Genomic DNA, 15524 nt, shown 5'->3' on the forward strand with positions numbered 1-15524 from the left:
CTGCTATTATGGTCTACCTTGTGGAAATAAGTGGCAGTGAAATACAACTATTTTTCCATCCTTATTGCACCCACCAATAGTCACCCAGTGACTTCTAGCTATTCTCTGGAATTCTGCATTCAGTTGGGCGTATCTTTCTTTTTCTCCCTTGCCTTTCACTTCCCTCCTTTCCTCAGCTATTTGCAAAGCTTCCTCAGACAGCCATTTTGCTTTCTTGCATTTCTTTTTCTTTGGGATAGTTTTGGTTGCTACCTGTTGTACAATGTTGCGAACCTCTGTCCATAGTTCTTCAGGCACTCTGTCTATCAGATCTAATTCCTTAAATCTATTTGTCACCTCTACTGTATATTCAACAGGGATATGATTTAATTCATACCTGAGTGGCCTAGTGCTTTTCCCTACTTTCTTCAGTTTAAGTCTAAACTTTGCAATGACAAGCTCATGGTCTGAGCCACAGTCAGCTCCTGGTCTTGTTTTTACTGACTGTATAGAGCTTCTCCATCTTTGGCTGCAGAGCACATAGACAATCTGATTTCTGTGTTGACCATCTGGTTATGTCCATGTGTAGAGCTGTCTCTTGGGTTGTTGGAAAAGAGTGTTTGCTATGACCATCGTATTCTCTTGACAAAATTCTATCAGCCTGTGCCCTGCTTCATGTTGTACTCCAAGGCCAAACCTGCCTGTTATTCCAGTGATCTTTTGGCTTCCTACTTTAGCATTCCAAACCCCCATAATGATAAGGACATCATTTTTTGGTGTTAGTTCTATAAGGTGCTGGAGGGCTTCATAGAACTGGTCAATTTCATTATTGCAATATGCATTGGTATATTATTATCAGCCCAAATCAATCCAGTGAAGAATAAAGTCCTCTTCACTTAAGATTATAAGATTAAGATCTACTATCCTGTTACAGGGCTGGTTGGTACAGGGTTGGTTGGTAGATTGATGTTTTTTGACTTCCTTGTCTAGGACTGGGAGTGAATGACTGGTCCAACATCATGTAGCCACTTCCAAGTTCCAAGTAAGGAAGGACTGGGTTTTCCTGGTCCTAGACCAGCACCTTAACTAATTTTGCCCATATTTACTGTTATCAAATCAATTTCATCACTTTGGATTAAATGGCAGTGGCAATCCCTATGTCGATAAATATATTTTATATATTTTATATATAAATATATTTTATATATTTATAAATATATAAACATAAATGTATTCGTTCCATAAACTATTTTCTTTATAGTCACTTTAAGAACAACCTATAAGAAACAGGGAGTTTAATGGCATATTTTTCAAGCTGAAGTGAACAATTTTTTTGTGTGAAAGTATTATAATTGAAGAATACTTCCAGGAACTTTGGAAATCAACCAGTAAGTGTATTTCAAATTCTGGCTGACATAATATATTTTATGTGCTGAGTGCTTCAGTACCAGAGACAAATTCCTTGTGTGTCTTGGCCAAATAAAGTTCAATTCAATTTTATTCAATCTGCAACTGATGTCAAATGACAATCAAATATACAATGCTGCATATCTGAGCAAGGGTTAAAAATAATATTTGTGGAAGTCTAAAATAATAATAAAGATCCTTGGTATTGTTGGAGCATTCTGTATTTTGTTGTTGTATGTATGGTTATTAATTGACTTGTTTCAGAAAAAAAAGTCTTATTACACAATGTAGCATAGACTAGGTCTGTAACATACCCTTCAGAACCATAACGGTTTCAATTTAACATTATCTTATATGGTAAAAATCAACTAATCAACCAACTCAAACCTCTTCACTCAGGGTACTATAATTTGAATGTACAGATGTAAACATAATTCTGAGTAAGGTATAACAGAGAGAAAGAGCTTTTGACTGTACACATTTCTTGACTGCCGCTGTCTCACAACAAAAATATTTAGGAAGTTAATGATTTGACAATTTTTAAAAAATGAGTTAAAAATGAGTTAAATTTTTTTTTAAAAATGAGTTAAAAATTCCTTAATGATTTGCTGAAAATGGATTGTCTTTGAAGGGGTTGATCTGAAGTTTTGTCACTCCCAGCAAAAGTTAATTCTCCTAATGTGATATATTATTTTTATCAGCTAGAAATATGAACAGCCTCTTTCAGGGAAACTGCAATGTGCAACAAGCTTATGTTTACTGTTTTCCATTTAGCCAGCTGCAATTATATTCACTGCTCAGATAACTATATGAAGCCATCATAATATGAATATATTTTAATTAAATACATAGGTAAGATAGATGTATCATAGCACAACCCCCAAAAGCCACAAACCAGCAAGAACTGAAATGGCTGTTAATCATACAAGTTTAGATGTTGGAGCAAATATCACAGAATGTGGCATTTGTCTATTGCACTGTCCTTTCACTGCTCTGAGCAAAAGTCTCACTGGCTGAACAGTGCCCAGTTATTAAGATAAGTTTCCACTATTGAAACAGAATAACTTTACTGAGATTATATGAGTTTGTGAAGCTATTCCTACTTTTAGTATATAAACAGCATCATCTGCACCAGTGGTCCCAATCTTTCCAGCTTCATGGACCAGCAGTGGTAATAGTGGTGGCTTTGGAGAGTAGAGGGGATGGTTTCATATGTGTGCCCCCCGCTTGTGCAACTGGAACGTCATGCTTTTGTACTCTCACCCGCTCCTTGCGCTGACCTGTTCCCAAAGGACCACAGCCCAGCACTGGACCACAGACTGGGGGGATGGGAACCCCTGATCTACATTTTAAACTGTAAGTTATTTCTTTGACTGAAGAAAGGCTAGTAAGGATCAGAAGTAAGAAAGAAATATTGTAGTTCAGTATACTCTTAATAATTGGCAACAGTGTCACTGTTCAACGTGCAATGTTTTACTACTAGGAGGCATAGCCTAAGCATTCTTACAATTACAAACATATGAATTGGCAAAGTAAGTCACTTACTAAATGCTACTTTTATTGAGATTTTTTCCTAGTTTGCCCTTTAGCTTTCCATCCAACTTCCTTTTTAAAACCTTCTATTTTAGTTATGCAAAAGATATAGACATTGTCTTCTTTCTAATTATATAGTTAATGATCATGTAATCCCAAAACTATTAATTAATCAAGAGATTTCATTTCAAATGACTTATTCAATTGGGCTTCTTTGAAATTCAACTGTGTATGAATTTTTAGTTATAGATAATTAAACAGAGATACAATAATCATTTGGAATAATAAAAGGTCTACACTGGCTTTCATCCTCTTTCTACAATCATTTTGAGATAATGTACCAATAGCATCCACTGCATATTTGTGGTCAAAAGAGGGGCTTACGCTACAATACTCTGTTCATCACTTCAATCCACTCTGAATGCTGCTGAAAAGTAAATATTTCCTCTACTCTGAAAGGGAATTAAATTTCTGAACAGATTTTAGGATGTCATTTAGATTTTCTCAAAAGTCCATGTTATTTAATATGAGCTAATATATATATAATCACAGATGTACTTGCCGCAGTCTTATGTTGAATGGATGTACAATATGGATGTATATGTTTCTAAGGATCTCTACTATGACATTCAAGCCACCAAAACAGAAATGTAAGAAAAACGTTTTTTTAAAAAAGAAAGAAAGAACAAGAGTTATTAAGGTGAACAAAAAAGTATTACATTCTGGAGATTAAGACTAGATTCAGGTCTTCCATAACTGATAATTACAAATTGGGTCTATTATTATATATTGTCTCCTTTATTGGTCTATGAAGCCTTGTTATTTTTTCTGTATAAGTTGAATATGTTTCCAGTATATCCCAATAAAATTGGGAGGGGGGAATATTAATTTATGCAAATCATCAAGTAAGAATTGATGGATAGCATCAGTTCATTAATTAATGCTGTTGACCTGAGTCTCTTTTGGCAAATTGCCCTGTTTAACTCCCACTGAAGTTTATGTCTGCTTTCAATTCAAAGGCAAAAAGATACCACGCTGCACACAGGTGCACAAACCTGTCTTCAGCTTCTTAAACCAAATGAGTCTTCTCCTAGGATGTGTAGCAATTGTTAATCCCAGAATATATTGAATCTGCTTTATGGACACATAGATTGCAAGCGATACTTATGCTTAATAATCTTCCTTCAATTAATTTCTTAAACATCTCTTGATTGTTCCATTCCCATTTTTGATGCAATCACTTTAGATGCCTCCTATTTTTCTTGGAATAGTAATTGTATCTTCAATGATTCCTCCTCATTATTTTTTATGGATTCTTTTCTCTGTTGATACATATTTTAGTTCTAGAAAACAGTTTAGCATTTTTCTCTGAGCTTACTAAATTCAACTTTCTTGAAACTCAAGCATGTATTTCCAGATCTTTTTTTAAAAAACAATACAGCCTCCCTCAATGTCAAAGCTAGATGCCTTTTTTCGCCCTGTGGAAGAAATTTCCAGATATTTATAACTTAAATAAGAAAGTTCTTAATATCAGTATTATTTATTTTACCTGTATGTTGATCTTCAATGCAGGTTTGCAGATATGTCAATACAATTAGACCTGCTACTCCAAACACCAGTACAGTTACATAGGTTAGTTTCAGATTCATGGCCCTACTTTTTCAGCAACTTCAGAAGAGGGCATAGCTCACTTTTCAGAGATTCTGCATATTTTTTTCTTCCTCTTGTTTTCCTAGAAAAATATGATCTGGAAAGATACAATAAAACAATTGATTTTCTATTATTTTCCATTTCTCTTATAACTTTTATGCACAGATAATTATATTTTAATCATCTTCTGTAATCAACATTAGAATTTAAAACAACTTTATGATCCCTGTCTCAAGATTCACAAAGTAGGCAGCTGTTCTCATATTCCTAGCAGTGTTAGGAAGCTAGACTTAAGGAACTTAAGGTCAAAAGAAATTGAATCAAAATCATACTAATGGGTGATTGCTTAGATTTATGAACCACAGAAGTATATTAATCTACAATGCTCCAACAGTTTATATTGCTTGCTCATGCATGCTTGGATAACATACAAAACAAAGGCAGATTTTTTTTTAAAAAAATATATGAATTATTTATCATTTTTAATGTACCAAACAACAGCTTTGCATCCAACAACTTGCCATTTTTCAGAAATACATATTTCAAAGGAAAGGAAATCTGTTCCAGTTCAATCATGTTTAATTTGTAGTACCACAAATGTGTTATTTTCATATACTTCCAATACCAAGATACAGCCTGCAGGTAAGATAAAATGTTCACTAGACTGACGTAGAGCTATCATTTGAATCAGCAGGAAGAATATTCAGAAGGGCATAAATATAATGGAAAAATGAGCAAAAAACTTTAATCAAAACTCTTCCATAAGTCAATAATTATTCAACTCTCTAGTTCTTCTTTTCTCAAAACAAAATGATGAATAAATCTACTAACAGAGGAAGCTAATACAAGTTATTCATTCTGAATTATACTTTTATATGCCAAACGTAAACCTAAAAGCAACTCTTATAAAAAACTATACAATGCACAGTATATGTTAATCTATTTGCCAATTTCACACACACCAGTTAAGACAAACCTTCTTAACAGCCAGCTTCTTACCAGTGGGTTTAAGTAAAACATGCTCAAGCCGAAAGCTTTCTGAAGAATTACCTTACTTGCAAACTCAGAGCATCAGAAGGAAATCATTAATTTTAATTCCTTTCTTCTGCCACTCAAACACAGCAGGATGTTATAGCTGACAAAAAGCAACGCAAAAATGGTCTGTAGGCTGCAAAAAAAAGTAAGACTACAATCTGCTTTCAAACTCAGCACATTATAATACAGTTGACTATACTACAGAGGAAATATTAAACTTCATAGTCCCTTCAGGAAGCAGAGTATAATAGTAACATTATTTAAAGAACTTTCTGGTAGATTAAGACAAAAATTAAAAAAATAAAGTAAATATTTGAAAACAATCATTTCAAAGTATTTTATATTTTGTTTGACATCCTGACAGAGAAATCTCTATTGAGACAGGCCTATGAACAGGGGTTTCAAACTGCCGGCCTGTGGGCCGGATGTGTCGTGCTGAAACCGCGCCTACCCCGTTGCTGGCAATGGAAAAAAAGTCACATTATGTCGCAACACAGCACATGACATTGCGAGTTTGACACCCCTGAGTTATAAGATTATTTCTTGAGTATCATTTCATTAAGACTACATGAGACCAATACAATCTACAAAAATAACAGCTTTACATAATTTTACTTTTGCACTTTATTAAGCAACGTTATTATCAGGCCTGTCAACTTAATACAGTTTCCAGTTGTTCATTCACACCTTCCCAGCACCTTGAGATAATGCGGCTAAAATTTCATAACAATGAAATTTTTCCCCCCAGTTTTATTTTAAAATTAAGGATGGGAGTGGACCCTTCTGGGTATCAAACCAGTCTCATTCTCAGCATTAAAAATCTCAATTCCCAAACTTTTATCCAAAAGAGCCAGTTTGATCTAGCAGTTAAGACACCAAGCTAGAAAGCAGGAGACAATGAATTCTAGTCCTGCCTTAGCCATGAAAGTTGGCTGGGTGACTGGGCCAGTCACTCTCTCTCAGTGCAACCCATTTGAACAGGGTTGTTTTTGTGGGAAAAATAGGATGTGGAAGGAATATTAGGTATGTTTGCCACCTTGACAAATTTATAAAAATATAAGTAAGAAAAAAATAAGGCCTTCCTTAAGGGCATTTTAAGGTATTTTGGGAAGTCTGGAAGGGTGGGGATCAGAAGGGTTTGCCCCTTCTGAATCTAATTTCCACTATTAAATATTAATTTTTAAAAGATAGAAAAAAATTATCTTCTGCATTTTTCAGTGGCATGACAGTAATAGACAAATTCCTGAGGCCCTCCAGAAGCCAGATTAAAGAGTTTCAGCTGCTGACATATTACTTGCCGCCTGCTTCTGATGTAAAGAATAAGTATAATTTAAATAAAATAAAATAAATCAAATTAGAAATTGATCAATAAATTAAGCAGTAGTAAAAATACACAGAAAAGACTGCATGATAATTAAATGGTGCACATGAAATCTATTAGACATAAGAAATGGCACCTTATTTTGTACAGAAATTCCTCATGTTTCATTTTAAGAATCTTGTCTGAAAATTCTGTGACAATTACCTAATATCTAAAGAGCTTGGTAAAGATGAACTTTATTTTCTCTTTCTAAGACAGTTTTTCTCAACTTCTAGTCCCAAGTATGCATAGAATTCATACCATCCTTAACCATAGTATTTAAAATGATGGACATTATCCTTGACATAAGAGGCCCTAAAGCTTAGAAATACTAGGATCCTTGAGTAGATTTGTGAAGCTAAAGCAACATCAATGATGATCTTTGCCCTGACAATCTTTTGGATTTTGAAGGAAATTATTGTCAGCTAAATTTCACCCTTTAATTTAATGGTTTCTGAACTTTAATTTGTATTTTCTTACATAATAGACAAGATCTAAAAGAGTATGCAGTTAGTCCTGAATGGCCCTTTGGACTTTTTTAAAAGCAATTTTCTTGATTTTCTCTTTACTGCATGGCAAACTTCTTTGAAAATTAAGAAACGTGTCACTAAAATATATTTCTACATCTAAGCCATTGTTTCACAAGATATGGAATATTGTTAAATGGTCCTCATGCAGAGCAGCTTTCTCTACCAACTTCAATAGTAAAAAAATAGTTTGGCAGAGATCAATAAAGCCTCCAAATGGTACTTTTTTTAAAAAAAAAATCATGTTGAATTACAGTATAGTTAGCAACAAATGTATAGAAAATAAACCATCTGTTTTATGATTTGCTTTTTTATATGTAGGATTTTTTGGCATTTCAAAGTAAGGTTTTTATAAAACATGGTGATCATTTTACCACTTTATTAATTTTTCATTTTTAGAGCAAATTTATGGCTTGCCCGTCTCTGTTGCTACTTTGCAACTTTGCTAAGTTTTGGTGCTGTTCTCCAGTTCTCTTGCCAAAATGCGCCACCAGAAGAACAATACAAAGAGTATTGTTCTCAGGACATGATACTCTTGATAGAACATTTGTTGGCAAGAGACAGTCAAGTCTTAAGCATGGCGGAAATGGCAAAGATTTCAGCGTATTTGAAAGACCAATCGCAACAGAGATATATTGTGGAGTGGAGAAGATGGATTGATTATATCCAGAATAAATATGGGACTAAAAAGTTTCACCTAGCATTTGAATAAGTATTGATGTGATATTTATATTGCTTGTAGTTAGTTTATAAGAGTTAAAGTGCGATAGATTTAATAGTTTATTGTTGTTTGCATAAGGTAGACTATGATTGTTTGTATTTTTATACCCTGTATTGAGCTCTGGGAAGTCGGGGAGGGGGGAGGGGGAAGGGAGGGAGGTTTTGGGGAGGGTTGGGGAGAGGGGAGGGGGTGGGGAGGGGTTTTGCTTTGTTAAAAAATGTATTGTAAAACTTTTCAATTAAAAAAAGTCTTAAGCATTTTCAGATCAACAAGCAAAAGTGTTCGCTGAAGTAATTCAGATTTTACTACACACAGCTATTGTAAAGTACTATGTCATTTTGACATAGTGATGAATTTAGGGCAATTTCCATTTTAAAAGTTTGTCAGTAATCCTAATTAAAATATCTGATATTTGAAATTCTATTGTGTTAAATTTTAATTAAAAGTTGTACACTTCGGGCTCAAACTATCTGCACATTAGATGCAGTTTTGCATCTGTTATTCTATATAAGATTTCAGTAAGTGTCATCTTCATTAATCTGAGCAGTTAATGCAATGATTTCTGATCTACAGCCTGCGCTGATAAGCCTCATTAAATCCATGACTATGACACCAAGATAGATCATTGCTTTCTGTGTCAAACATAGCAGGGGTTGACTCTTCTATTAGAACACTCTGTATGAATTCTTTTATGAATTCTTATGAATCCTGCTTAGAAATAGACTAAATTATATCACGTTCTGTGCCACAAATCCTCAGATGTCTATTGTCTCCAGTTCAATCAGTCAGGGATTTACCCTATGCATGAATGCAAAGTAGACAGAGCTGGAATTTTCTAATTTTAATCTTTAGAGAATCATTAGTTTTTTTTATTAATTATTAAACCTATTTTAGGTATAAATTACAATTTCCATATGTTTTGTACTTCAAAGGGACAGGAAGCTGAAATTCAGCAGTATAGTTGGGGTGGTTCCTGAGGCTGAAGACATGGATTTTGTATGTTGCATGAAACCCTTCTATAGAAAACACTGATTTTTTCTTCTGAATAAATGGATCAATAACCAATCACCTCATCTCAAGATAGTTTACCATTGACAAAATTCATTTAAAAATTCAGCATGCAAACAAAGCCCTATAGTTAAGGTATTATTATTTCTATTAAGCATATAAGCATTGAGCCCAAAATTTCTGTTGCTAAGTGGGACAGTTAAGTGAGTTTTACTCCACTTTAAGAACTTTCTTGCCACAGCTGTTCAGTGAATCACTGCAATTGTTAAATAAGTAACATGGTTATGTGAATCTGGCTTCCCCATTGACTTTACTTCTCAAAAGGTTGCCAAAGGTGATCACATGACCCTGGGAAACTGTAACCATCATAAATATGTTGCCAAGTTGCCAAATGCCTGAATTTTGATCACGTGACCATAGAAATGCTGCATGTGAAAATGGCCATTATTCACTTTTTTCAGTGCTGTTGTAACTTCAAACAGTCACTAAACAAACTGTCATAAGTTGAGAAGGCACCTGTATTAAGCATACACAAAATTAAGAACAGCTTGCCCAAAGCATGGTAATCTTTGGAATTTGTTCTCTTTATTTTCCTACATCATCTCATTAGAGAAGACTGGCTATTTAGACGATATGTATGAGTTGAAATACTGAATGCAGGAAGAAAGGCTTTCCTGTAACACTTTAATATACAGAAGAAAAGTACTGTATTATTAACAATGTTAATATTGACATACTTTGATTTAGCCTATAACCTTTGGCACAATATAAAACCAATAGAGCAGAAAGTAGTACTAAGACAAAAATCTAAAAGCCACCAGCTAAGACAATAATTTTCATTTAATTGTGGCAATTATAGGCAAACTTAGTTTAGCTAAAACAAATGGTTTTACAAAACATAGAAGGACCAATTTTATGCATGCTTCTGCAAAAATACCTCATTTGTGATCAGTGGAGCTTACTTCTAAGCAATTATGCACACGATTGCAGTACAAAGATTAGGTATCACGTTTCTTTTTATTCTGTGAAATGCATTGGTATGGTAGCAACAAAAGTGATCATTTTTGCATACTCTAAGAGGACAGCAAAAACCATGCTTTGAAGCAGAGAACTAAAATGAAGCTTAAGTATGGTATTTTATTTATTTTTAAATAGCTGTACTATTTTAATGTTCAATCTATGTATGTTATTTTAGCTTACAAATTCCATATCTTACAATCAGAAGACTGAATGTAGGTCAATAATATCAGAATAGAAAAAATATATTTGGAAGCAGAATATTTAGTAAAGGGTCAGACAAGGGCCAATAACATAATGTAGTGTAAATCTATGTCAATATAAGTGCCATATCAAATGAAATTTTAATTCTTGGATATAGATTAGGGCATCTTTACCAATGTGCTTGTAGAATAGACCACCAAAGGCTGTAGTTTTGTGTCAAAATAAACATTATGATTCATAGCATTTAAAATCAAAATCATATCTTCAATATTGTATCAATATCGTACAGTATTATATCAACACAGGTAGCCCTTGACTTACAACAGTTTATTTAGTGACTGTTCAAAGTTACAACGGCACTGAAAAAATTGACTTATCATTTTTATAGCTTTATCAAATTCTACTACTGGATTTGCAGCCATATGGGCCTCAGAGAGATGCTGTTCCATGGGGCAAACACAGCAACTGAGAATGAATGGATTCTATGTCCCACATGATGTCATTGCTTGATAGCTGGAGCCAGAGCACACCAATTCTTCAAGACCTTATTTATTAGGTAAAAACAACAGGAGAAATATGATCCATAGTAACCAGGCCATAATCTAAACTTTTCTCGTGACAACCAACATCTTGAATTACAGCTGGTAACCAGCGTAGCTCAAATGTCTTGGATGCTGCTCTAGCTTATATTTGCCATTTTTTTTCTTGAGCAGCTGAGTGGTCTTCCAAGCAAAACACGGGGTTCTAATACTTTGGGATGCAATGTAGGCAAAGAAAGCTTCTGAATACAGATGCTGCAGAAGGATTTTGGTAGTACTTGAATGTACTGCTGAACATCCAAAAATCCTAAATTGCAAAGGTTTTCCCCCATACTAATATATCAGAGCTGAACAGACTGGATTCAGGATACATTTTTAAATTTTTAGCTAGGTTAAAATCCCAGAACTATAGTTCCAAATACTTTAAGACAATATTGGAGAGGTCTCAGGTAATCCCTGATTTTCATGTCTTTGACTTAGGGCCAATTTTACTATTATGGAAAAATAACTTCTTATGTTTTCCCATTCCCATTCCCATTTTTATTTACTCAAACTGCTGCTGGCTGGAAAATGTGCAAAGAAACACGGGGAAAAGAACACATCTGTAAAATTGTCATAATGAAAAGATTAAGGACCCCAGCCTGCTATCTGCTCCTTTTATTATTTTTTAAACAGATATCCAGAATAGTCTCTCTTACATTTTAGATGTATTCTGCCAATAGCAAAAATAAAAAAAATATTGGCTAAAATACATAATTATTCAGAAGCAACTCTTAGAAATAAAATACCAAATTATTAATTACTGACAACTTTTGAAAACAATGTCATTAACTGATTTTTAAAATAACTTATTTAATAATTTTGAATTATTTACGTTCCTATGAACTGCCTGAACCTGTTACACCCAGAAACAGCATTATTTATTTTTGGTGCCTTTGTCGGTCTTGACTTCTGGCATCTGCTTAGACAAGTCCCTGCAGTGTTCTTGGCAAGATTTTGTAAGTGGTTTGCCATTACCTGCTTTCTAGGTGAAAGTGACTAGTTCAAGGTCACCTAGCTAGTTTCAGACCTAAGGTGGGACTCCACCTAGGTCTCTAGCCCAGAGACTTAGCCAATACACCAAACTGGCTCTCTTAAAATTGTGAGAAAATTGAAAACCATTTTAGACAAATCTAATAAGAAGGAATTTGATAACAAACAGCACAGTCCCAAAAAAAATGACAGGCTTTTCATATATTTTTTCCTTATTCAAATATTATTGTTTTACCAAAACAAACAAATACTGAAATACTTAGAACAAGTTTTGTTACCATTTTATTTCTCTTTGTTCTTCTAATTTAATTTTTCATAACAAACAATTCTTTTCCTCTTTTCAATTTGTTAGACAATGGTGCTGGGCCGGAGGAATCAGTTAAGAAAATATAAGGTAGATTTGATAATACCAGGGGACAAAGGCAGTGGTGGGATTCAAATATGGGAACAATTGGTTCTCTGTGTGGATGCCGCTTCCAGAAGTCTGTTCTGGGCCTGGGCAACAAAAAATTAGCTACCAGTTCTGCCGAAGTGGTGCAAACTGGCTGAATCCCACCACTGGACAAAGGGCTTGTTTCTTGTCCCCCCCTCTTTTTTAGATTAAAACCAACAATACACGAATGACTTTCTCCCTCCCAGTCTGCTTCAGAAGGTAGCCATCTCGCTGGAAGAATGTTTAGGATAACCCCACATGTTCAGTCCCATTGAGTTTCCCATTGCTGAACAAATGGAATTAGGGAGCAAAAATTCTAGTTTGCAGCCAGAACTGAATACCCCCGTTTCCCTTCTCCACTATTAACATATGTAATATTTAAACAATGCTGTTTACATTTCTTTTTATGAGTGAACACCAACTGCTTTCCACTTTGTACTAGAAAGCTACTTCCTTTAGCTTACAACATGCTCATAATAGGCTTTTGTAAATGTTTCCAACTGCAACAGATGTGAGTAAAATTTAAGATACCTATAATTGTTCTCTTTGTCATATGAATTTTTGGATTTAAGCTACAAAAGAAAGCTTTAGTTTAATTTACACTCTCTGAGTATAAACTCTTTTCCAAAAGTTTTCTTATGGCATGTTCAAACAAAACATGAGAGGAAGTGGAACTTGATCAATTTCTAGTTCCATATCCAATGTTCTTGTCTGCTCTATGCACATCTCCCTTGAAGGAGTCTTCATATATCCAGCTGAACTCATACAAATTAAATTTTTGTTCTTAAAACCCGGGAGTAGTGCAAGTAGGGATTAAAGCACTGACTGTCAAGCAATAACATTTGATTATTATGACCTTGAATGAGAGAAAAAGAAACATTTCACATTACTAATTTAGAATCCTGTGATAAATTAAGACAGGATTTAAGACAGTAATGGCTGGATAATACTATAATTCACCAGAGTAGTAGTCTTCATTGTCTGAAAGATACTTTGCTAGACTTTCTATGAAGAAGCAGTCATGATGGTGAAGTGATTAGAATGCAGTATTGCAGGCTAACTCTGCCCACAGCCAGGAATTTGATCCTGACTGGCTCAAGGTTTGACTCAGATTGTTGAGGGAAATGAGGACCCAGATTGTTGGAGGCAATATGCTGACATGTGTACACTGTTCAGAGAGCACAATAAAGCACTGCGGAGCAGTTTATAAGTCCAAATGCTATTGCTATTAGACCCACTGATCAGATTTACATTGTATCTCTCTTGGTTTATAATCCAAAATGGGCGATCTGTAGTCCTAGAATACCACACTGCCCTTAGGTCTTAGGATAATTTCAAAATACCTATGCAAGAAATAAGTCCAGGTCTCTGTAATGCATGTCTCCTTAATGCAATCAAGAGTGTATGGCAGAGAAAGTAAATGACAAGGAACAGAAGGGACACTGCTAAGAGAGAAAGGCCACTTTGTCGTATTTATTAAAATAAATACAATAATAAATGCCTACAAGGATTCTCAGTCATCCAGGTCAAGGTTGTCCCAAAGTTGTATATTTTTCCCCAAACATTGAAAACATTTCACTTCTCCTCCAAGAAGCTTCTTCTGTTCTAATTGACTGGTTGGAAAGGAAGGATTTATAATCTTTTCAGTCAGCCAGTCATTAACACTTTGAGAGTCATTGAAACCACCTGGGTTTTAATCTATGTCCTTAGAGTATCTGAATCAGAGTGCAGATGAATGTGGAACTTGTGTTGGGACTGCTAAAAGGACTGCATTGTAAGCAGAAGATAAGCAGTTTCAAGGATTGCATTGTAAACAGGAGATAAGTGGTGTCCAGGGGTGGGCGTGGGAGATACCACACCACCTATCTCCTGTTAACAATGCAGTCCTTTCAGCAGTCCCAACACAGTTCCACACTAGTTTGCAGTCTTGATTCAGGTACTCTGAGACACAGATAAATCCCCAGGTGGTTTCAACAACTCTTAAAGTGTTAATGACTGGCTGACTGAAAAGAGTTGGGGGAAGAATGTTATTTTAATAATCAATAATAATCACAGGAGAGTCTTTATTCTAAATTAATTTTATTTCTCTCACTGTCTCAGCTATCTCTTTAACTTTTAACACAAATCCATGATCCAGTGAGACTGGAAACTGTGGGAAATACCTTGTAACAATAGATTGCTAAATTGCACTTCTGCTAAGCTATCAATTAACAATAGCAGAACCAAGTACCAAATCTAAGTACTTGGGCAAGAGCAGTTAACCAGACAAAGAACCTGTTTAGTCACACTGCCTCACACCCAAAAATAGGTTGCCCAAGCACCATCTACATAACAAAAGGTAAGTCAACTGACATGAGGAAGAAAATTAAGATTGACCTTTTGGCAGTATCACACTACAACCAGCACTACACACCATTTACCCCCCAGGCTCACAAACTTTCTCTACCCCCATTTTTTCTGCAGTTACCCTCAGGAGCAAACCTCTTTGCTTTGGGGGAATAAATGGATTGTCTCCTTTCCACCAGCCTTGAGTTTTATTTGCTTGCAATATCCCAGCTTAGAAAAGGGACCTGGAAATTGTTTGAACAGGGTACAAATCCTTCCTTCCCCATCAGCCAGTTAGAAATGTTTTTATGACTATCTAGTTTTAATCCTATTTTGGTCTGAAGCTGTTTCAGTCTATTGCACAAAAAGTTTTCTGGAAAATGGACAAAGTGATAATTCCACAAAGAATATTTCATTTAGCTCAAATATCTAGAAGTGTGGGCCCTCCAGTTTTTCTGTCAATGCCTCCAGGTCACTGGTGGTATGAGGGGAAAGTCCTACTTTAGGGGAAGCTGTTTTAAACTTTGCTTAACTTCTCTTTCTTAAATTTAAAGAAATCTTCCATTTAGGAATTTCTGGCAATAGTACCATCATTGCATTCTGTTAGAGTAAAATAATGAGTGTTAAGCACATACTTATAATAGGAAAAGAAACTATATTAGATAGCACCCACTATAAATGCATTAAAAGTCACCGTGAGATCAAAAATGCCAGGTTTTAACCAAGGGTTGGGTTGTTTTTTGTTTTGCTTTAA

General features: G+C 34.8%; 1 protein-coding gene across 3 annotated transcripts in view; it reads right to left on the reverse strand.

Annotated features, from left to right (window-relative positions):
- Window positions 1-15524, reverse strand: part of CHST9 (carbohydrate sulfotransferase 9) — a 53312-nt gene that overhangs the window by 36207 nt on the left and 1581 nt on the right. For all 3 annotated transcript variants that reach the window (XM_081324235.1, XM_081324236.1, XM_081324234.1), the window contains one exon: window positions 4469-4666. Coding sequence is in view for 1 of the 3 variants with exons in the window: in XM_081324234.1 (XP_081180360.1) it covers window positions 4469-4568 (100 nt within the window). In the remaining 2 variants the exon portion in view is untranslated. Of the gene's footprint in view, window positions 1-4468; window positions 4667-15524 lie in introns of those variants that run through there.

The sequence above is a fragment of the Vipera berus genome, assembly GCF_964194415.1.
Source record: "Vipera berus genome assembly, chromosome: 3".
NCBI classification, from domain to species: Eukaryota; Metazoa; Chordata; class Lepidosauria; order Squamata; family Viperidae; genus Vipera; species Vipera berus.